Source organism: Notothenia rossii, assembly GCF_949606895.1.
Source record: "Notothenia rossii genome assembly, chromosome: 1".
In the NCBI taxonomy this organism is placed as follows: Eukaryota; Metazoa; Chordata; class Actinopteri; order Perciformes; family Nototheniidae; genus Notothenia; species Notothenia rossii.
Genome location: NC_136912.1, coordinates 25,171,561 through 25,196,860, shown reverse-complemented (window position 1 = coordinate 25,196,860; position 25,300 = coordinate 25,171,561). Strand labels below are relative to the sequence as shown.

At 44.1% G+C, this 25,300-nt stretch overlaps 1 protein-coding gene across 2 annotated transcripts in view; it reads right to left on the bottom strand.

Moving 5' to 3' along the window:
• prkcaa (protein kinase C, alpha, a) overlaps positions 1 to 24,413 on the bottom strand; it is a 171,262-nt gene extending 146,849 nt beyond the window's left edge. The window contains exons 1-3 of one of the 2 annotated variants that reach the window (XM_079652688.1): positions 24,247 to 24,413; positions 13,335 to 15,146; positions 11,721 to 11,752 (exon numbers count right to left, since the gene is read on the bottom strand). In XM_079652688.1, the coding sequence (XP_079508814.1) occupies positions 11,721 to 11,752; positions 13,335 to 13,501 (199 nt within the window). In that variant the 5' untranslated portion in view covers positions 13,502 to 15,146; positions 24,247 to 24,413. Of the gene's footprint in view, positions 1 to 11,720; positions 11,753 to 13,334; positions 15,379 to 24,246 lie in introns of those variants that run through there. The other variant, XM_079652689.1, reaches the window with a different exon arrangement.
• Positions 24,414 to 25,300: the final 887 nt, after the last annotated feature.

Below are 25,300 nucleotides of genomic sequence, written 5' to 3'. Positions count from 1 at the left end.
ACCTGACTCTACATGGGTACACTGTCTATACTGGTCTATTTCCAATACATCAATACAGGCACACACATGCTAACACACTCATGCATAAAACATGTTTTGTTTCTGGGTAACAAGGCCTAGCATGGGAAAGTAGGGCCTGCTTATAAAGGAAAAAAAGCCAGGATTGCAGTTTTGACAATTTCCACAAGTGCTGTTGCATTCTGGTTTGGATCAAATATCACACTCATCCGACAGAGGTTAATAAATAATACTCCATGCATGTCATATCATTTCAACAGTGTGTAAATAAAACAGCTGTTGTTCAACTCTAGCCATGTTTGTCACATAGGCTTTATGTATCCCTCTTTTAAAAGTGTAATATCCCCAGTATAAGTAAGACACTTCAAGCTAGGTCATATTGCAACATTAATATTAATGCTTTAAAACTAGCACTATCTAAAAATCAATAACCCTTCTTTATATTTATCAAAAAGCTATTTCACCAGTGTTTGTTGCCAACTGTGTATAAGAGTGAAGGTTGAAATGGCAATATTTAAATATTAAATAAATAGAAATAAATTGCAGGCCCAAAAAATCTGGAGTGCATGTTGTGTTTATCATTATAAGCACATTGAAATGGAATTGAATTCAAGGGTAATCCCTGCAATTATATTTTGAAATGTCTACATCGTTTTTTACGTGTTTGTGTAGAGAGCTAAGCGCAGTTGGTTTAAATCCATTATTCAAGCCACATCCAGAAGCATTACAAAGACATTTCACACTTTGCTGTAGCTTTTGCTGACAGACAGAAAATAAATCTGACCATTAAACAATCCCATTTGACATCAGCATGACAGCAGGGACATGGACGTCATCCCACCTGGGATTGCTCAGTCATTTCCTTTCCTTCCTTTCAAATCCCCTTATCAAACTGTGAACCAGATTTGGGCTACATCATGACAGCATGCAATCAGGAACTGAACAGGGCTCTATTATCTCACAACATGCAGGTGTCAGAGGATGTGTTTCCCTCCATGCAGGAGCTATCCTGTGCCAAGAGACAATCACATTTGCATCAACGTGTCGTCCAGGTCTCCATGGAAGCTCAGAAGGTAATCTAATACAGGCTCATAAACACGGAGGGAAGAACTGCAGCAAGGGAGCAACAGACATCACAACTCCATTTTAAATATTGACATATCTGAATGAACATCAGCTCTAAGCCACATACACTTAAAAGCAATCTTGATGATGAATGCTCATAATGGAAGCAGCAAGATTTACATATACAAACACAGTCCCTCAAGGCTGACAAATATCAGCAACAGCAGCAGTTTTCTGTTCAAACCCTGTCTTATACAGCGGCAAACACATTAGAGCTATGAGGCACCTTTTGATCACAACAGGGCATTTCCCCTAAATGCACGGTGGGAATTCAGGTGATAAATAATGCAGACCTCCATGATGGATTAGTCTAATCTTAATGCAGCTGGTCTGAATTGATTGTGGAGGAAACAGGAAGAGAGACGAGAGGCTGTCAAGGAAATTCAAGACGGTCATACAGTTTACTTTGAAAATGCTGTATCTTTTCGCAACCAAGCCACTATCAGGCACCTTCAACTCCCTTTCTAATGTTATTATTGCTGCTTAATTCAGCTGATTAAGTACGTCACCAATGACAATCATCTGGTATCTAATATAGTAGTTATCATATTTTGACAAAATAACTTTCTGTCTTACTTTATCAAAGCACTCCCAATAGGAATAGGGTAATTTTTGTATAAGTTTTCAAAGCATTATACTTGGCAACTCTGTTGGTCACTGGCAACCCAAACTGTCAAATATGAAGACTTTTTGCCAGAAATCAGTTACACCAAAAGCTAAGAAAATACACACATCTGCAGATCAAAACACCTGATCCATTGGCATAAAGTTATGCTAACAAAAAGCAGCAGTGGCACAGACAAATTACATTACCCAACATTTACTCAAATAGTAATTCAAGTGCTGCAGGGAGATGAAAGAATCTACATGTATTCTATACAGTTTTAAGCAGAACTATATATGTTCTGCAACCACAGGGAAAGTGACACCAAACAGATCTAAAGTAATTGTAGTTCTTCAACTCGTCATAACTTAACAGAGATATGAAGATGATAGCTAACTTTGAAATGATTAAACTAGCTACATTAGGCCAAAACCAGCATTTATTTTCAAAACCAGGATTCATACACTTTTTCACCAATGATTTTCAATGACTTTTCCCTCATTTTCCATGACCAAAAAAATTACTCTTTCTCAGCGGTAACACTGAAAATGGTTTATTTTAACATGGAACAGGAAAATAAGGTCTGCATATGAAACATGTTGTGCCTATCTAAAACAAATGAAACAGTAGGCTTACTAGCTTCTACACGCTAAAGCAACTAAAATCTCTCACCAGCAAAATACCTCGATAGTTAAATGCCATTTTACGTTTCATTACTATACAGTATTTATTATCATTATAGTATTACTATTTCGGCAATTAGATAAAATATAAATTATATTTGATGCAACTTTAGTTACATTTCCATGACTTTTCCAAAACTTTGGGGAAAATATTGTTTTCCATAACCTTTCCAGGACCTGGAATTAGCATTTTGAAATGCCATGACTTTTCCAGGTTTTTAATGACCGTAAGAACTCTGCAAAACAGGTTGATTGTGTTGATGCAATAGCTTCTCTTTGATTGAAAGAATGGTATTGCATCCCACCAGATGTGCACAGCATACTGTACTTGTAGAATCAGGAAATATTGAAGCTGTTCTGGAGTCTGGAAGTGTCATGGACTACCACTAAACACTTTCATGCACCTCCTCACACCTTTATTATTAGTTTCAAGGTAATGCTGCTGCCTGCTGCTCCTGTTTGTCCAACAGGTTAGTGCTGTCTTCACCTGAAGACTGGACGAGAGGTGAGCAGCAAGTCAAATGAGCAGGAACAAGTTTAAGAGCTAGTGTGACCTTGTTTTTGTTACTGTTCAGCATGTGACAAGTGAGCAACATAACTCAAAGCCTATTGTAATTATCCGGCATTCATATTACTAATAGTGAATACGTTTTCTCTGTGTGTGTGTGTGTGTGTGTGTGTGTGTGTGTGTGTGTGTGTGTGTGTGTGTGTGTGTGTGTGTGTGTGTGTGTGTGTGTGTGTGTGTGTGTGTGTGTGTGTGTGTGTGTGTGTGTGTGTGTGTGTGTGTGTGTGTATTAAAGAGCACTGTAGAATGAAAGTAATAATAATTATACCCACAAGTTGTTTCTACTTTTTATGGTGAACATGAATCTGTGGTGGTGGTCCTTTTACAGCCGGGGAGGTTTCAGGACACAGAGCGTTAGTTATTATGGTCACTGTCAGACAGGCCATATCTCTTTAGGCACCAGGAGCATTACAGGTCATGGTCCTAATCACAGAAGTAGTAATACACCAAAGCAATTACTATAGTTTCTACAACTCTCTGTGAGCGTGATAAACATGTTCAAATGTAATACATTGCATTTAGCTGAGGCTTTTATCCAAAGCGACTTACAATAAGTGTATTAGACCAAGAAGATACAACCTTGAAGAAAACAGAATCATATAAGTACATCAGGTTTCATAGAGCCAAACATTTCAAGTGCTACTCAACTGGCTTTAGATAAGCCAGTCCTTTTTTAGTATATAAGTGCTTTGTTAATAATTCTTAGTTAGTAATTCTATCTCTCGAAGTGGAGTCGAAAGAGATGAGTTTTCAGTCTGAAGAAGATGTGTAAGCTTTCTGCTGTCCTGATTTCAATGGGGAGCTCATTCCACCATTTTGGAGCCAGGATAGCAAACCCACGTGTTTTTGCTGATGGGAACTTGGGTCCCCCTCGCAGTGCGGGTGCAGCGAGCCGTTTGGCTGATGCAGTCCTTTATTAATAAGGAAAAGAACCACACCAACATAGGCGGCGCGTGAGGCTCAGGTTTGGGAAGGCTAAATAACTTTTTTTTATCTGACACTGCCCGACTCCGGCGTCTATAGAAAAGAGATCAACTCAGTGAAAGCACCGCCTGCTAACCAATCAGAGCTCAGTGTGCGGAGTTTAAATCTATCAAGTCATATTACAGGATAAAGGAAATACAGTTTAAACTGCCGTATGCAGAGAAGACGCCGACGTGTCGCACTTATCATTCATATCACACTGATATCACATCCTCAATCAGATCATCGATCATATAATATCACAATATTTCTTTATCTGAGTCAGCTTCTCGAGCCGTATCTGGCCGTGCAACACTTAGTTACATTGTCACATATACTGTATGCAGACGTATTATTTAAAGCAACACATTAAGTTGACGAAACACTCAACTCACATGTAATTAAAGTCAGATCCCCTCGTGTCTTAGATGGGGCAGTATCATAAAACTGTTGTACGCTCGGTAGTTTATTTTTTAACGAGTTGTTCTGTATTCTCCTTGCAGGTGTGGCTTGTATCCTGGATTATATGTTTAAGTCATTGATGTTTAAAGTTCATATTTGTCTAATATTAGTTTGCTTTTCATTAATGAAGTATGACGCTGCGCTGTCAGTACACTTGTCCCTGTTTGTGATTGGTCAAATGTAGCTAACCCCTGCCCCTTTCACGTGAACGCGCTCTCAGCTGGAGAGACCCTGGCTTGATTTACCGAGTTGATAACCAGCGTCGTAGGACCGCTTAGCGAGATCTCGTTTGTTAGGGTTAGTTAAGATAACTCAAACATATCCAGGGTCTGTTGAACTGGCTTCGTATAGGGCACAGGTGGCTGCATAGCAGCGCTAATGTCAAAGACACACACAGTATACATTATATTTTTATTTTACCAGGATGCAGTTAGACAAATATTTGGGAAGGCTTAACCTTCCCTAGCCTACAGCACCCACCGCCCCTGCACACCAATATTGGTACAGTCATATTGTTGGTTGATATGTGTGCCTATCAGGATACACATTATTGATACTAGGCTCTGGCAAAAACCCAACTATTTGGCGAGCATTTCTGGGGACTAAATTTCTAATAGAAAATAACTGTTTACAAATGTTATAAATCCCAGCGATTTTCTAATGTATTGAAAGGAACCAAACTAAACTAAGCTGCTCTTCGGCTAGTGATGACAGAAAACACAAAACTATGGTTTGGTGAGATGTTACTGTAGCTTGTAGTGAGGTCAGGGCTGACCACTGACCAACCACGCTGCCCACAAAGTACTTATGTGATTTTGGATTATGTTGTTCATGGGCAGTGCATTGCCTTGCAGTTTGTTCTGCACCATTGTTACTGTACCAGTTTACTGCACTGTCTTCCAGATTGTTCTCATGTTTGAACTTACTACAAGATAAACAATGCCTTGAAAATATACAGTTTTTGATGGGTGCATATTTCTGTATCAGGAAAAAATAATAAACAATGTATTAATTATTCTAAAACCTATACGCTGAAATTAAAACAACAACCAAGATCAGAAATTAGCTTTAAGCAAAAGTTCATTTTATGGCATTACCATCTGAGTGATTGTTATGTTGTTCATTGTTTTAAGGAAGAAAATAGGCTTCAACATACATCCTTAGTCAAGTCATTACAATCGGAAGAGACTGACTCACATGCGTGTTACCACAAAGCCCTTAAGTAATCACACATTGGCCATCTGAAGGCAGAGCAAGTGTCCTCCTATAAACAGAACCCTCTCTATGCATAGCAGTGTGTCTCTTCAGGGGAGTAGCTCTAAATATAGCCTATGTTGAACTCTGCCCCTTTCCCTCTCTAACACACACACACACACACACACACACACACACACACACACACACACACACACACACACACACACACACACACACACACACACACACACACACACACACACACACACACACACACACACACACACACACACACACACACACACACACACACACACACACACACACACACACACACACACACACACACACACACACACACACACACACACACACACACACACACACACCTCTGCTTTGCACTATTCAAAAGCTCTATAAAGATGTTATTGTCAACTAACTCTGCGCCATAACAGTATAGAGGGCCAAACAGTTGGTAACCCTAATTTTAAATATATGTGAAGAAAAACCGAGCACAAACCAAATCAGAGTGATACTTTTTTTTTGTTTTTATCAGCACTAGATGAAGGAATTGAATACGTTGTAGTACATGGACAGTAAGAAAGATCAGAGTGTACAGTAAAAATCTGTTTTCTGGCCGTGAGCCGAAAAAAACATGACAGAGGCGAACAGAGAAACAACACTTGGTAGAAAAAAAGCAGAGATGAAAGGACAGGAAAAAGAGAGAGGAGGCTACTTGCTACTAGAACAGAATCCAGCTGTTGGCATCATAGATGTTAGCAATTCATCTGTTCCTTTGTTGTAAGTATACCACCGCTTTACAAAGAGAGGAAGCTAAAACCAAAGTAACAGCCGCTAAGGTGACAGAGATAAAGCAACAGATCTAGCAGAGTAGCCTTTGGTTTCCCCATCGCCGACTTAAAGGCTGAGGGCTTATGAGAATCCTAGGGCCTCAGTCGATAGGGCTTTTATGTGACTGTCACAGACCATTTCTTCTCAGAATCATTTTGTGGAGAACCAAATGAATTTATGAAAATAAGATTGAGGCTTTAATGGCTCTAATTGGGAAGATGCCCAGGCTCTGCCATTTCTATTTTAAGTTTGCATTGCTTCTACAAACACATAAATTGCCCTCAGAGAACTGGAGAAATAATCTGAGAAACCTATTTATTTTGACATTGATTGAATACATGTTTAGCATGCCCAGAGTCTGGGAACATCTGGAAATCATATCAGACCTGCTGGATTAGTACTTCAAAGTTTCATCACTGAGGGTTTTACACCCTCCCTAGTTTTCTGCTCACTGATATAACAAAAATGTATTGAATTGCTTTTTGATAGGAAGCTACTCCTTGATAATCAAGTGAGGTTTTCTCACATATCTAAATAACTTCATGAAGTAATAATGTCAAACTGTATATTTTGCTGTCAAATGAAAGCACAAAATGTAAATGATCTGCTTGGCTATGTATGCAGAGATCAATATCTTTCTAGTAATTTCACTATTAAAGCATTACTCACTGTGGCAAAAATCAGCTCATTTTAGGCAACCTGACGTTTAATTTGAGATAAAAAGTATTCATGTTGATCATGAAAAAACATGCTTTTCATAGGCCGTGTACCCCCCTGAAAAAATGAAAGTGTGAAACAAAGGAAAACTGTCTGTATGACACATACATCATACACCCAAAAGGAATGAAGCTGTGTTAGGTTGTGAAGTCTTGACTTAAATAATGTTCATTCATCACATTGGACAATTTGTAGCCATTGGCCTACGCTTTCGACTGTGCAATGTATAATGAACAAAGGCCACTGGTAACGTGTAAACAATTTGCCTTGTGTCTCTGACCACTATTGAAACTTGAATATTATAACCAAGCTCCTAACATAGGATGAAGCACTTAAATGACAGAGAAAAAAACATCCGCTGAGCAGCATTTGCCGTTTGAGTAAATTCATGGAAAGAATCGACACAAATAAGTAATAGTAAAATGTGTGTGACAGGGACCATTGACACTCTGAGTTTATCTTTCCATGGACTGTCAACAAGGGCCTTATTGGGATGACACAGAGGCGGATGTGCACAAGGATATTCTGAGTGCAGTCCAAACACGGAGCAGCACAAGGTAAACAAAGGCACTGAACATCGATGGGTTGGGCGGATGAAAACATTTGTAGTCAGTATTATTTGTCTGACAGTGTCACTGTGGTCTTAGAAAAAAGACAACCACCAACAAAGCAAGGTTTTAAATTCTCATGACTGAAACACCATTGCAACTAATAACAATTGATCCAAAGGCACTAAGCTAGCAGGGTAAAACAGGGGTCAGAAATCTTGATCGGTACAAGCCCTCAGTTGTATGGCTGGACATTAAACACTCCTCTCTCTTGGGAGGCAACAGCGATACTCATTAGCTTCTTCTTTTGTGCATCAGGGAACATTGGAAAGCCTTGGGTGAAATTCAGTTGTCTATAGCCTGCCAATAAATGTCCAATCCAACCTAACAGATTAGAGGTCAACCAGAAACCTTTGAGCAAGCACAAATACATCAAATGCATCCAAACTCCTGATACGATCTGTGTAATGAGCAGTGTATGGATGGGGAAATGAGAATTCTATGGTCACTACATTTTATGGCACTGGAATTAGCATTCTCTTGGAATAACCAATAACATTGAGTGAAGCCTATTGTTTCAACTTATATTCCTTGTTTTTTCACACGTAGTAAACTGTTCAATAATTTGTTGAAACATGTATGTATCTTAAATCATAGTTAGTCAAAATAAGAACTTGATGGGACAATTTGTAAATGTCGCCAATTTACTAAGAAGCCAATAGGAACATGATCATCAATGTGTGAGCTAAAGTTTTGGGGTCAGTCAAGACTTTTTGGTTTGTATCAGACCATATCTTTTCAGTTTTAAGAGTAACTTTGTTGAAAAGAACAAATCGAAGCATGAACAGAATATTACGCTCTTTTAAAAAAGGTGTCTAAAGAAAACACTTGAACCCCAGACTTAAGGAATACTGCTTTGAGGCCAACAGTTACCTGTTATGAATATGTTTATCTGAATCAGTGTAATGCCTCAGAACAGGACTACACTGTCAGCTTAAGCCTTGGTAAATCAGAACTTTGAGAGATGAAACAAAGTACAAGTATCAAAAGCCGGTGTGAACTTAAGATCTGAACAGTAAATCTGCTGAGTGACATGGGTACAAATGGCTTGGCCGTATTACAATGTCAACTAAACTAATCTGAGATACCCTGCTTACAATGGAAGCAGGCCAAAGTCCTGAAATAAGACTCCATAGGAAAAGTAGCCAGGTGAAGACAGACACATCGTTAACAATGCAGATACCATCTTGGAAGCTGGTTGCTGTAAGCTTGTTTGTTTCCACAACATCGACTATCAAAAAAATAAATTAACTCTAGTCTGACATTTCATTACAAGTGCCATGCTGGGAATGGTTTGTTTTGATTACCACATAAGTTGAAGTTCAACACAATAAACTGGTGATTTAAATCTGTTTAACAATGGGCAATGCTCAGGTGTATCCAAACATTGTTCAATCAGGTAGCATAGGTCGCCAACTAAGATTCTTTACATCATGTTTCAATTGACTTTCAAAAAAGACATTAGAGCACAAATTAAATTAGACTAAATATATCACACAGAATAAAATAATGCAACCTTAACATGTCAAGCATTTTAAACTACATGTATGAAGTAATTCTGTGCGGGCCATTCTATTCTTAGAGAAGGGACATTTGCAGCGTTGAAGATTAAATGTCACTCTTGTTATAGAAATGCCAGTCTCCAGTTCATTATTTGTCGTTTTCAAGTAGTAACTAAGGCCCGCTGGCTCTGCTGGCGGACTCGACCCTCATTTTATAGATGCTAGAGTTTAATAATTGATAGCTAAACAGATATTATAAAGTGGAGACCTTTCTGTCTTTGAATAGCTGCAGTGTAACCAATGACCTTCATCTCGATAAGGAACGCATTATTTATTTAACAGGTCCGGGCATGGATTTATCATGAAAGAAGGAGTGGACAGCTTATGAGACATGCAGTCAATCCTCTGCTCTCTTCAAAAAGAAAAATCTCCAGAACACTACAGTAGATATGCTTCTGAAACCTCTCTCAAGCAATATTACGGTCTCTTTAACGTCCTTCTAATCATTCACATGTCATCTCCTACATCATCTCCGCTATGAAAGCAGAGGAGGGGGTTGGTGGACAAGCTCACGATAATGTTATGTTACGCAAAAACCGGTTAGGCTGTCATCACTCCAACACCTTGGCCAGACACATTAATGAGCCAGATAGGAGAGAATACTATGGAGAAGCAAACTGCATCTCACCTCTATGATAGGGGATCACATAGAAGGGTGGGTGTTGGGTTGTAAACTGTATTATGCAGATTCCCCATATGTGAATGTTTCCCAGTCAGAGGTCTTACTATGTGTTGGTAAGGCCTCTGACTGGGAAACATTCACAAACAAGACATTATGAACCGTCTAAGTGATGAGTCATGATTCAGTATTTAAGACTCACTCTCCCTGACATTCTCAAGGGAAGAGCTTCTGAATCACTGAGATCAGACAAGTGGCAAAGTGTTTATCTTTGAGTCTCCAACAGAGAGAGACTGTCTTTTGTTCTTCTGAACAACCTGTAGGAAAAAAGAGCAGGCTCTTTTCATTTTAATGTTGTTGAATATTTAAAGTTTAAACAATTTGCCACCGATGAACTCTGAAAATAATGGTTTGTGCAACTTACCAGAAATGCCTGTAGTGCACTAATGACATTGTTTTATATGGGTTATATTTGTTTCTTGATTTTCTCAATGTGTATATGCTGTGTCGTTTTTCCTTTTACTCTTTTGGGTTCAGATCCATAGTTATATACTGAGTGACTAAATACAATAAAAAAAATACATCAAAATATCAATGACGGCAATACTGAAGAATGACCCTCGTATCGTTTTTTTGTACAAGCACAACATGAAAGAATCTACATCTGAGGGAAACATCAGTCACACATCATCTGCACCGTTACCTGGGCACTCGCCATCAGAGTGGGACTTTGGCAAGCCCAAACGTTTCCACATTAGATGAGGAATTATGAGAGTTGATGCATGCTGAAGCTCAAAATGGCGGGGTGATGGGAAATCTACATTCAGTGATGCTGGTGATTTTGGGAGCTGACGTGGGGAACGAGATCTTTCCATATTTGTGAGCTTTGTACGTCTCTAACCCTCCATATCCTCCTGTCTTGTACTCTCTGGCTCCTCTGTTTCTTAAAAGAAGCCTCACCTGTCATACCTCTGTTTTCACCTCAGACAGTTTAAATGAAACAGATTTCCATTAGTCTATGTATGCTAAACGCTTCTCTGCCAACAGCCCTGTTGTCACTAAAGGCTTCACTTAATAGGGCACACTATATTAATAGTTAAATAGCCCATTACATTCCAATCATTACTGTGATAATTATCGTTTTAAAACTAAATCTATGAGCACCATGCAACAAGCTCAAAAGAATGACTGAACCACAAAAAAAAGCACACCCCCCTCTAGGTCTATGCTGCTTGATAGACTTTATTAAAAACAAATGTAACTCTAGGCTCATTTGCTTAGGCTCCATGATTTTGACACATAATGACCACGATAACACTACCATGGCTGTGGGTAAACAAATAATGCCTTGCTAGCAAAATAGCAAACAAATCCTGAAAGAGATGTGAATAGTGTTGGCGCATGAATGTAATATCTTGTCTTATTCGGCATAAGACAGCCATGAGCTGAAATACCCACAGGCATAGTCACAGACAACTTAATTATTCACACAGGTCCTCAAACATAATTGCGTCACGTTAGCTGTACGCATGTACATATGGCTTAAAGAGCATCAGACAAATGGGAAAATTAATCAAGCCTTAAATATGATGGTTAATGTGCCAGAAATTACATCAGTGGTGTACAGCACTTCATCAGCAAAGGACAGTATGTGCAGAATTATCAAATGAAGAACTGCCTTTAGTGAAAAAAGCTGCATTTTCTGTGGCATATGCCTAACTGCATTGTACTTATTCATGTTTTACCTTGGCACTGGAATCCTTGTTTTCCGAACCCCCTGTGAAAAAAAGAAGGCAGAATAAAATGGATGTTTACTCTTCTCTTTCTCGCTCACAGACAGACACAGTCCAGTAATTCATTCAATATTTCAGAACACAGCACACTTTCAACTGGCAATGGCCCTTAGTTCTAATTAAGATTAGTTTAGGGAAGGCCATTCCGCCATGAGATCAATGCTTTGCGTCTTGTGTTACAATTGCTGCTGCAGTTAAGCTTGAAGAGGAGTGAAGGCTTTAATATCAAAATATCGTCCTTTAGGATTTAGATGTTTGACAATATGGGTGTAATGTGCTGCTGTCCTAATACTTATGGCCATCAAGTCTATGTTTTACTGCTGTCAAAATTATTGATTTGACACATTGTCAGGACATGAAATAAATGTTCTTCCGAGGAAAGTGACTCAATAACTAAAACTATTACTGTAGGATGAATATTGAAAACTACACAAGTTGTTTGCCTATAAGTGTCATGTTGAGTTGTTTTGCTAAAATGTGATGCTTGGTAGGCCACAGGTCATGCTGTAAAACTGTCAAGGTTGTAAGCCTCGAGAAATAAAGGGGCCTGAGATCATACTCCCACATTTAACAGCAGAGGACTGTAACGTGGGTGCAACTCTACCAAGCTGTCTGCAACTTCTCTCCTCTCACACTCAAGATAACACTAGGTCGATGTCTCACTACAGAAACAGCAAACTTATGTTTTGTCCTTCCCAATGCATTGTGTCACTAATTGCAAGAACTGAAGCATAAAGGCAACACTGTACCTCTGCAGGTCCCTGCCCACTTCTACTGAATACCAACCATGTGTGGATATGCTGAGACAGTTCTCTGTAGGTGAAGTGCTTTTCCATTTGTGCTCTAAATGCCAGTTAACTGCAGACTGTTTCCTTCAAATCTAGCCAGTGAGCAGCTACACTATGCAAGAGTTGAAGCAATAAATACCAGAGTTGTAAAAATCAGTAGATGGGAGGCTTTAATAGCTCGACTAAGTTCCAGGAAGGGGGAACCTATTACTCATCCAAAGGCTTCACCAGGTCTAATCTCAGCAACTTCACAGCAGACTTTAACGCTTTATCTTTAGTTCCCTGTCAAGACTGATAGACTCTTGCAGAAATGTTTTAATTACTGTTTATTATGGTCTTCTCAAACATGGGTTTAAGCAATTGCTGTGGCCACTTATTCACACAACATTGAAAATGGCTGCTTTCTTACTAGGAATGCTACGAATTTGAGAACCTGAGACCCAGCCATTGACATACGTGTCCCCTACACAGTTATTGATGCAGTGTTCGACTCATAACATACACAACAGCATAACTCCTCCCATATGCGTTGCTTTGAAAAATTGTCGACGTAGTGGGATTCCTGGAGTAAAATCTACTTGGAAAAATACTGTCGAATTTTGACTAGCCATGTAACTTTCTTAGTGAGAAAGTCGTTAAGAAGTGTATATTGTAGGAGTAAGAAGGGGAAATTAGCATGAAGTTGTGTTACATCATCGAGCAGAGTGAAACCTACTCGACTGAAGTTACCAATATGCAACAGGCAGCAGCAGTCAGGGGGTGGAGGTTGGAGACTTACCAGATGAAGTCGGTGCAGTGGCTGCAGAAAGTCGGCTGCTTGAAGAACCGGGCTATGAATTTGTGGTTCTTCACTTCGTGGACGTTTTTTTGCCTCAAAGCACCTTTGCGAGCAAACCTATTGGCCACTTCCCCGGTGGACGACTCGTTAGAACTTAGATCAGCCATGTCCCCCCTTACAAACAAATCAATGGTTCAGCTTTGTCTTGCTGTCTTTCAGCGTTTTTCAGTCCGTTTAGAGCAGCAGCCCTCGGTGTGGAGCCAGCAGAGAGCGGAGCGGCGGTGTTCACCGGAGACACTGTACTCACTGTCTGAGGGCTTTCCCTGCCTGTCGGTCCGCTGGCTGCTCCACTGACAGCTATGCACGCTGCCAAGCCCGCCGCAGTGAGGACAGGCTACTTCCGGTCCATACCTTCAAAATAAAAACAATACATTCTTTTTTTTTATCAGAATCAGAATTCCCTTATTTATTCACAGCAGGGAAATGTAAAGTGTAGCATAAGTGGACTTGCAGGTGGAATAACAAGGCATGCAATAATATAAAAGAAAGGCCGTCATTAGTTACACAATAAAAATAAAGACAAATAATTACACAACCATGACTAAAAAATAATTGTAACAGCAATGGAAGTAAAACTAAGTGACATAATTAGCATGTTAAAGTATTGCAACCTCAATAATATATATAGTTTTTTAAATAAAGCGATTGTAGCACCGCACAATTGCAAACAAGTATATATATTGAACATAGCAGGTTTATTGCACAAGTTATCCAGTCAATTGTGAAGAGGCTGTTTTTTATTTCTTACACTTGTATCTGCCCAGCAGTGTTGGAAAATAACTATACACTTACTCAAGTAGCTTACTGTAGTTCAATATACAAATATAGTGAATATACTTGCAATCCTTGAAATTAATATAGAGGCTGAACTGGACCCGATGCAGTGAATCAACAAACATATTTTATGAAGAATACAGTATTCTCATGTTAATATTACTCTCAACACTGTGCAATAATTAGTTCAGTCCAGCAACTGTGCAGCATGATGATGTTGCCTGAATAGATGAAGGCTAGTTTTGCCTCGTTTGCTTATGTTACTACTCGGCCTAGCTATCAAGGCTTACAGTTGCACTACATTGTTGTCATTATGTGAAGTGCAAAGTTTGGAATAAAACTACACTTTAAATATTTACCTCTTAGTAGGCTATTGCGTAACCTATTTAAGAGCAACCCAAACCATAACATTGAAACAACAATCTACACTAGTTTCAACATGTTTCTTGTAAAGCCTTTTGAAGGTAGGGTTTATTGCAAGTCTGTTTGGCCTGCATTAGCTTTAGCCAACTTTTAAACTGGTAACCGAGTGAATACATTTTACAAACTGCTAAAACAGCCATTTGGTGTCACTGTGGCCCTTTCTCTGTGCAGCCTTTAATCCCAGTTACAGGCACAAAGGGCTTCAGGATGTTAAACAATACATGAAACTGACCACCATCTCTTTCAACATCAAAAAGAACCAATTAAACATTTCTGCTTAATAAGTCTTCTATTAATAAACCCAGAGTAGCCAATTTTGGATATAGGCCTACTATAAATCCTTGGAGGAGAATAGTTAACATTCAAATAATGTTTGTATAATATTACTAGGCCTTGTAGCTGTGGCAAGGGTTCACCAAAAGGCTCTCCCTACAACTTTATTTCTGAGATACATTTCCTGCTTGTGGTCTAAATATCTGTTTAACTTGACGCTGCTCCGCGCCGCTTCCTTCTTTTCAATCCGGATGATGTCAGGCTTTGGGAGGGAGGAGGCCGCTGCAGGAATTTGGATTGGGTGCGTCACCGTGTGGAAACAAAGCGCATTACAGGTTTATTAGCTTCTCTGCAAACATTTTTAATGACGAGCTCAATCTCACTCGACACATATACCCATCAATGCAGTGATAAAGTTGCTCACAGGAGTGAAAAAAAATGTTGGGAAAGAAAGTACTTTGCAAATATAATTCCTGTTTATTATTATTGTCAACACAGTTACTTTTTTATACAGTGAGGTAAATGGTAATTGTGCATGTATGCGTTTACAGGTGATACGTCTGCATTTCCTGCCAAATACTAGCCTCAAAAAGATTAAAATATAATTAATGCAAATAAACTACTTCTACTAATAATCATAATCATAATCAATTCAATCATATAAATACTATATTATTTTTATTATAATACAGTTGTAATATAGTCAAGACAAAATATGCTTATGACATGCTCAAAAACTGATATTTCTTAAATCTGTAGTTCCCTCTGTCAGCAATGTATCAACAACTACACGCACATTTATATCAGTATTTCTCTGTGTTGTGGTTGACATGATGATGACTGTTAGGAGTTAAGGGGAGAGGCTGAGCATCACCATGAAATCTGCAAATTGACATAAAAATGAATAAAACGGGAAAAAATGCTCCATGTTTTATAGGCTGTAAACTTTAACTGTTATGTAAGCCAACTAGACAAACAGTTTATCACTCTTCCTCCTGTACATTAGCAGATAAAAGGCATACAATACTTGAATGAATGGTAAAGAATGCTAGAAATAACTGCATCTCCATTAGCCTATATGCTATGCAGAGACTGCCTTTTTCATGTCTTGAATTGCAGCTGATGTTTTGCGGAGAACTGCGCTGAGAGCTGCGCACAAGCCGAGCTCATAAGCCGAGGCCCCTGCGCGAGGCCCCCTGTGGGATGCCCCCTGCGCAATGTGAGTACCCATGCAACCTGCATGATCGGCCTCTAGGGAGGGACGGCCCTGCTTATACATTTTTACTTTGACTTGAGTAACATTTTGAAAGACTTTTACTTATGTACAGTAACAGAGCATTCCTAAACTCTGTTACTTCTACCAGCGTCGCCGGATTCATTTCAGAAGTGAGTCACTGTTTCATTCTAACATGTTTCCACTCGGACTTCAATACAGCTACACCATTGTTGGTTTCCATGCTAACGCGTCTCTTTAGTAGCGCACACAACTGCAAGTCTGAGAGGGTATTCAGCATGGGGAGGAAGACAGTCACAGAAAACAGAAAAAGAATGGACAACTCTATCCTCTGCTCACTCCTTTTGTTAGAAATTAAAATCAATGTCGTAATTTAGTTTAAAACATACCATCAGCATAAAAGCTGTTTTATTCTGAAAGAACCAGAATTTCTCGCACAATCTTAATGCCAAGCTTTTATTCTGAAAATCCTCCATCTCCGGTTAGCATTTAGGCTAATATTCCTTTTCCTATAGAGGTGAATATAGCAGTGAAATGACACGGAGTGTTGCACACCAAAACCTACTGATTTTAACAAGAGAACCGCAGTGACATGTCCTAAAACTTAAAAAGTAAGTTAGCATTTTTAGCACTTCCGGTTCCTTCGTCAAAAAGCAATGCATTTTTTCCATAGGGTTTTGGAAAATAGCTCGAAATAAGGTCTGTGGTTGACGCAAATTTAAGAGATGAATCACGTTTACATTAAATACATCAGCAGTGACCCCACTGGTGATTTTTGAAGAGTTTACGTGTCTGAAAAACTGAGGTTACCTACTGTAACCCCAGCTTCTATGAGTAAATGGCGCAGCCCTCTAAGGCTATCGCTATTGGGTAATCCCCCTGCGCCCCCGCGCAGCACTGAAACACTTGTAGTCCACGCCCACCCGCAAGGTGGGCCCCACCCTCGGGCCTCCTTCCGGTATAAATAGGAAGGTGGCCCGGCAATCTGCTCCCATACAACATAACTTTTCTTCAGCTATTCGTAGAGCCAGTGGGGCCCCGCACTTAGAGGGCTGCGCCATTTACTCATAGAAGCTGGGGTTACAGTAGGTAACCTCAGTTCTATTTCGTATATGGCTTCGCCCTCTAAGGCTATCGCTATTGGGTTAAGGGCGAAGCATGATGTAGTCTGCGCCCCACTGGGTCCGCCCGGCACTAGAAGCACAGACATACCTGCTCAATAACACCCCCCTGCCTGATGTGCCATGCGTAATGGCTCATCACCGTACCTGGAACATAGCAAACATGCCTATCTTCCCGACGGGGTGAAGGCTGGGAACAATACATACCGGCCGCTGTGAGAAAGTAGAGACGAAAGTCCCACCTCGTCCTGCGATCGTAGTGGGGGAGCAGCAGCTCTCTGCGTGCAGACAGGCAGGAGAGCGCACAGCTGGATCCCTGACGTCACTCACTCTGACCAGGCACTCCGTACAAAGTGTGTTAGAGGAAAAAGGAACATCCCTCTGGGGAAATGGGCCGCTCTCCGCGTGCCAAAAGGCAGGAGAGAGAGAGGCGCACAGCCGGCTCCCTGACATCACTCACCCCGACAGGACACCCAGTACAGGGTGTGTCAGAGAGGAATGGGAGACATCCCTCAAATAAAAATGAATAAACGAACAGGGGGAAGACCAAGATGCAGCCGTGCAAATATCTTCCACTGACATTTCTCCGTGCAAAGCCGTGGAGGAGGAAATTCCTCTGGTGGAGTGCGCCTTGATGTTCTCCGGGGGCTCCACCCCAGAGGAGACATATGCCTGTGACACAGCCTCACACAGCCAGTGTGACAGCCGTTGTGCAGACAGAGGTTGCCCGATCGAGCGCTCTCTATAGTGCACGAACAGGCGCTGAGAACGGCGCCAGGCCGCCGTGCGCGCCACATAGCAGGACAGCGCGCGCACCGGGCAGAGGAGATGAGATGTGGCTTCTTCCTCCGATTTATGAGGAGGCGGAAAAAAACCCATTCAGGGTGATCACTCTTGACCTAAAAGTGCTTGTGATGACCTTTGGCATAAAGGCTGGGTTAGGCCGTAGCACAGCCGAACTGCCATCTCCTTGGATCCAGAGGCATGACGGGGCCACCGAGAGAGCGGATAGATCACTCACCCTTTTTGCTGATGTTAGAGCCAAAAGCAGTACTACTTTGGCTGATAACATTTTAAGGGGAACCTGCTCTAACGGTTCAAATGGGGCTTTGCTTAGTGCTCGTAACACCAAAGCCAGATCCCACTGAGGCGCCAGTGCGCGTGACACCGGTCTGAGTCTTCGTACCCCTTGCAGAAAGCGTTTCATCAGGGGGTGACTGAACAACGTCCCGGCTCCGAAACCCACGTGACAAGATGATATGGCAGCCGCATATACCTTGATTGTGCTGAAAGCCAAATTCCTTTCCAACAACAGCTGGAGGAATGACAGCACGTGAGGCAGGGGGCACGTAGTGGGGTCCAGGCTTCTTTCTACACACCAGCGCTGGAACGCTGCCCACTTGGCTGTGTAGGTCGCTCTGGTATACGCGGCCCTGGCGCCCTGAATGGTGCGTACAACATCTTGAGAGAGACCCAACCTCTCTAAGTGTGCCCGTTCAGGGGCCATGCCCATAGGCGCTGGCCTATCACTGGGTGACTGTAAATCGCTCCCTCCACCTGCGAGAGAGCGTCCCCGTGCCACGGAATTTTCCACGGTCTGCCTGACAGCGTACGCTGTAGGCATGGAAACCAGGAAGCGCCCGTGCGCTCCGGGGCAATCAGGATCACTGACAGCCCCTCCTCCTGCACTCGGTCCAGAAACCGGGGAATCAGCGGGACTGGGGGGAAGGCGTACAGCAGTCCCCTGGGCCATGGACGATGTGCGAACGCGTCCACCCCTAGGGGGGGAAGGTCCCGCGCTGACAGGGAGAACCAGAGGGCGCATTGCGCGTTCCCGCGTGCGGCGAACAGATCCGCCTCCGCCCTCCCGAACCGGCTCCAAACCTGGGCGATCAGCTCGGGGTGTAGGCTCCAGCAGAGGCGCGGGAAGGTATTTTGAGTGGGGGTGCGGAGGTGCTGGACTCCAGTGAACAGTATTACGGGCACCATAGAGCACGCACAAAAAAAACTCCCCCACGCAAACACACAGTAAACCCGCGACTGTTACAATGAAGGCTCGATAATCAGCTCTCGGCATATAGGCAGGGGTAAAGTGCTATTTTTTACGAGTGGGGAGCGGACCTCACCTCCTCTAGGGGGGTCCGGGGGGATGCTCCCCCGGGAAGATTTTTTTTAAATATTGAAGTTAAAAGCATCAATCTGGTGCACTTTGAGAGCAACATTAAGAGATCTATGGATACATCTATCAACACCCAGATGAAACACAACTGTAAGCAGATGTTCTTTTTCTTTATGGATATTTTACAAATCACTCCCCTTTCAAACTGTATTCTTGTTTTACTGCCATATAGTATTTCATAACTGTTTTTCCTTTATTCTCTTATTTTTTTTATAACTATAATGATCATGTGAGGGTGTGCCGCGGAAATAATCTTTTGAATATTTTTTGACCAAACCGTTTGAGACCCACTGAGATAACTTAGACTAAAGTTAACTATCTAAACACTCAGAGTCCTTTAGCTCACCTGAGCCTCTCAGTCTGAGAGGAGAGCTCTCCTCCAGCTTGTTGTGGAACAAACAGCTCCGTATGTCCGTTAGTGCAGCTAGCTAACCAGATGCTAACAACACGATCCCTGCTGCTGGCACCGGTCCCTCTCTCTCTCCCCCTCTCTCACACACACTAAATGCGCTATTTCCGCACACACACAGAGCCGCGAGCTTGAATGACACAAGCACACTTTTATTTCCATGCAACTCTCTGATTGGTCTGGTGTCTTGCCTCTGTTGCATTCACTGAACACGGGAAATTACAGTCCTGCCGTCCTTTCTAGTGTCTTGATGAGGTTCACGTAAAGCACGGTTAATGTATTATATTATTGAGGTAGAATTGTCCGGGGCTACAGAAAAAACATTTGGGGCAGGCCGAAATATTATTTTACCAACAATGTGGAATTTATTGGCTACATATTACACAGATTATGCACAGCGGGAGCAGCAATAACCGTCAAATAATAATTCAGACAGGGGAGCTCCGCACCCCCTGCCTGCCGCTAGGGGGTGCTGCAGCGCCCTCAGCACCCCCCTTCCCGCGCCCATGGGCTCCAGTCCTCCTGGCGAGGGCCTCCTCTGGACATGAGCTCTGCCCCTTTGTTCAACTCGCCGCGCACATACAGTGCTCTGATGGAGAGTAGGTGCGCGCGCGCCCAGATCAACAGCCGTCTGGCTGTGTTCAGAAGCTGCGCTGAGCGTACCCCGCCCTGGCGATTGATGTAGGCTGCCGCGGCTCTGTTGTCTGTGCGAATCAATACATGTTGATCCTGCAGCAGCGAGGCAAAATGCTGAATTACTCTCCGTACGGAGATCAATTCCAGCACGTTTATGTGGAAGGACATGTGAGCCGGCCACTGTCCCCCCACTGCCTGCGACATGCACGTTCCTCCCCACCCTGAGAGAGATGCGTCTGTGAACACCGAGATGTGTGACGTAACTCTGCCCAGGGCCACACCCTCTGACAGGACGTGGGGACTTTTCCAATAGGTTAAGTCTGAACCCACGGACAGAGGGATGACCACCATGCGCCTCCTCTGTCGCACGGGGTCGATGCGTAGGCGAATAAACCACCTCTGGAGTCTTCTCATGTGAAGGAGACCCAGGGGAATCACCCCGTGGTCGGCTGCCATCATGCCGAGCAGCCGCATCACGGAGAGGGCTGTCACCACGCTGCCGGGTGTGACGCGTCGAAGGAGAGCTGTCAGCGTCTCACTCTCTGCCGTGAAAGTCGCGCTCTCATGCGGGCTGAGTTCAATTCCACACCCAGGTAAACAATATTCTGGGAGGGAAGAGGACAGCTCTTTTTCCAGTTTATCATGAAACCCAGCTTTGACAGATGCGATATGAGCTGTACCGTCTGTAAAGCCACTTCCTCCCTGGAGCGAGCCATCAGCAGCAGGTCGTCCAGGTAAAATAGTACTCTCATCCCTCCTCTGTGTAGCGGCTGCAGCGCCGTCTCTACACACTTCGAAAAGGTGCGAGGAGCCAGGGAATAACCGAACGGCAGACGGTTGTACTGGTACGATATTCCCTGGAATGAAAACTGCAGGAATTTCCTGTGTTGTGGGATGATGGGTACGTGGAAGTATGCATCCTTTAGGTCTATAGAGGTGAACCAGTCTCCCTGGTGAACACACTCTAGCACCCTTTTGACCGTCAGCATGTGAAACGGCCTTTTCATTATTGCCTCGTTGAACGCTGACAGGTCGAGGATGGGTCTCATTCCCCCCGTCGTTTTCGGGATAAGGAAGTAGCGGGAGTAATATGCCTGATTTTCTTCCCCTCGGGGAACCTTGGAAATAGCCTCTTTCAACAGGAGTTCCCGTAGCTCTGCTTGGAGCGCCCGACACTGTTCCCGGGATGACAGGCGTGTCTCCTTTACCCCGTTGAACTGTGGGGGGGGGGGAGGCGAACTGCAGGGTGTACCCTCTGCTGATCAGCCTGCTCATCCATCTGTCCATCAGACACACGCGCTGCCACTCCGAGAAACACTCTGAGAGCGGGCGCACATGCTCGAGATGTGTTGTGGTTGTCATGACGACGAGCCACGCCAGAGCCCTCGCCGCCGCTGCCCGTGAGGCAACCCAAGGTGGGCCTAGAGCGAAAGGGCTGTGAGGGGGCCTCCACACGCTGCGTTTCACTCCGACTCTCATCGTGAGGCGCGTACACGCTCAGAGGATGAGTAGAGGTGTGTGCAGTAATATCCACATGAGGCGTTACCACGGCGCTCATGGGCTTATTGTGACCTTGTGTAGGTGGCAGATCTCGGACAGAGGAATGCCGCGAGGTCTGTGGTTTAATAACCGAAAAGTTATAACCATCAGGCCCCCGCAGCGAACCCCGCTGCCTACTAATCAACAGATTGGAGGCAGCTGGCGTAGTTACTGCGCTCTGTAACTTATTAACCGATAGATTAAAATGTGCAGGCTTTTGTAACGAACCCTGCTGGCTATTAACCGATAGGTCATAGGCAGCTGGTTCACCCAGAGTGGGGGATATGTGAAACCCATTTGAAACTGACGACAAAAGGTTGGAAATTAAGCTTCTTTTATTTCCTTCACACTCCCCCCCAAACCGTCAGGGCCGGCTCTGCTTCCTCGGCGGCTCTCGTGGAGCAGACGACGAACGGGAGTACTTTTCTTTTTTCTTTTCTGATGGGGGGGCGGAGGCTCGGGACGGTGCCCCTGCCGCCGCCGACGGGCGAGTCTGCCGCCTCGGCTGTCTCTCTGCCTGCCGCTGTGGCCGGGTTGGCCGCTGCTGCTGCTGCTGCTGCTGCTGCTGCTGGTGCCGCTGCGGCTTCGCCGCAGGCTGGAGCCAGCCAACGTGCTGGCGGATATCATCCGCCTGCTCCGCTGCCGCTTTCATGGCCTCTACCATGGCCAAAAACTGGGGTCCGAACAGCCCTTCCGAGCTGATCGGAGCGTCCAGCAAGACCTTCCTGGCCGGCTCTGTAACAGCCGCCTGTTGCAGCCAGAGGTGGCGCTGGATCTGCGTCATCCACGCTTTGATCCTCGCCTGGGAGACAGCCACGGACGCGCACAGCGTGAGCGCCGTGCTGGCCGCCTTGCCGATCTCCTCCGCCTCCTCTGGAGCCACGGTGGTGGACCGCTCCACCAGCGTAACCACTGAGTTTGCCAGCAACGCGATGTTGTTCGCCGCCGCAGACGCCTGAACCGCACACTGGTGCGCCCGGTCAGCCTGGCGGGCGACATACTGATCCTTGGGGGAGGCCAACACAGGGCGCCGTCCGGCGACCAAGTTGGCCTGCTTAACCCCAAAGAACGCTGTCAAGTTCTGCTCCAGAGCGGGGGTGGTTGCGAAACCCTCGTCAGTGAATCCCTCCACCTTAGTGAAGGGAACAAAGGTGGCCACCGGAGCCCTCAGGGTCCTCGGGTTCGCCGCAGCCCCCTCCTGGTACCTCCTAATGGCTGGGAAGCGCGGCCAGATCGGGTCACTCCTGCCCGTCTGAACGCGGGAAAAAACTCCGGCCATGTCATCCAGAGCTACCTTTTCCCGTCCTAGGGGAACGAGGAGACCCTTGCAGGCTGCCGCCTTGCCGATGATCTCCGGCAGCTCCAGCATGATGCCCCCCAACGCCGGCAGTGCCGTGGCAACGGAGAAGGGGACCGCGTGCTCGGCCGCCATACCCGTACCTCGCTCCGACCCCGTCTCCCCCGTCCGGGGGAGAGGGGGGAGGGGAGAGCCGCATGGCGAGCCATGGAGGGAAACGGGGTAGGAGTCGTCCGACTCCTGCCCACCACTCGGCTCCAGAAACAGGCTGTCGTCCCTGTGCTCCTGGACTGGCCAGTCGTCCTCCTCAGCCGCGGCAGCTAGAGCGTCCGCTCTTCACTGCCTGTCGGCTGATGGGAGACGGGCACAATGCGAACACGTGACCTGCTGGTTGAGAGCCGCGTACGCGTGCTCTGGCCCCAGACAGGATTCGCATATCGCGTGTAGATAATAGCTCATGATGTACCCCGTTTTACATGAGGGACAATCACGGACACAATTGTTGCTCATGACTCTAATTCCTTTCCTGTGCTTCAGTACTCTGACGGTTGCTGAAGAAAAGAGGGAGCAGATTGCCGGGCCACCTTCCTATTTATACCGGAAGGAGGCCCGAGGGTGGGGCCCACCTTGCGGGTGGGCGTGGACTACAAGTGTTTCAGTGCTGCGCGGGGGCGCAGGGGGATTACCCAATAGCGATAGCCTTAGAGGGCGAAGCCATATACGAAATAGAACGATGGTTGTTACCGAGTGGCTGAATAGGACGACAGAAATGGTTGAGGCCGTTGTACGTCATTACGCCGAACACGAAAACACTCCCGCTAAGTTTGTTTTCCCCCGTGTTCTGCTTGAAAGCAAGTACCTGCCTATCTTTAGTATTTGTATATCTATATCTGACCATTAGAATCTGTATTTTTGAAATTGTCGTTTTTAACACCGTAGTTTTACAAATTATAGAATAATTAATTACCAGTGTTTTTCCAATTTTACTCTGCAGCTCGTTTCGTTAGCTAAAGCTAACGCTACTTGTTAGCTACGCAATGGTTTGTTGCTTTGCTCCGGGTTGCAGCCACAGGTCTTCGCATGACACATGCTCGTTCTATCGTTTCCCGGCCAATGTTTTCCAAAGGAGAGTCTGGATTCGTGCCATGAGGTAAGCTGACGTTACATTTTTGTCCATCTCACGGTGAAATTTAAATGATGGGTAGTGACCTGGTAGTGACTGGCCATTTCTCAATCTCGAGGAAACTGGCTTCCAAGCCAATATTTCAAGGATACTACGTTATCGAGTTCCGCCGAAGGACTGTTCCAATCTCCAGCATACTTGGAATTCCACCGAGGCCGCGTCCTTGGTTTGGGGGTAATTTCGAGGCTGCACATGGGTAGACTTCGCGTCCTTCAAATTCCCACAATGCTTTGCGCACGGACCAATTTCCTCAAATCTGTGGCGGAAAATGTAAGGCGGGGCCTCTCATATGACGCACACCTGCACACTTGCTAGCCTGTTCCACTCTTCGTTTTCCGGTCGCCAGGAAGGATTCTTGCCTAGCTTCTGCAGGACTCGGAAGACATGTGCTACCAAGCAAGCATCCTCGCGATTGAGAAACGGCCACTGTATCGCCGTTTTAGAGATGGCGCTGCTGAAAAGACCGCAACATAAGTAAAGATAATGAATAAATCCTATTAAAACCTGTGTGGCTTATATGATAAGTCTAATCAGTACAAGCAGCATTACAGCATATTTTAACTACTAACAAATCACCTCTGGCTGGCAGAGAACTCTCTGCTCCATAGCTTCTCTTGGACGTAAAATCACATTTATATTCAATTTAATATTCCATCCCTCACATACTTTTGCATATATAATAACTTATATTTTGTTTTTCTTGTTATGCTGCTGCAACACAAACATTTCCCAAATTGGGATCAATACAGTAATATCTTATCTTAATTCATTAAGAAATATAACCATTGTAATTAGTGTAGCAGCTGACACCTATTTTCAATATGGATTAATCTACCAT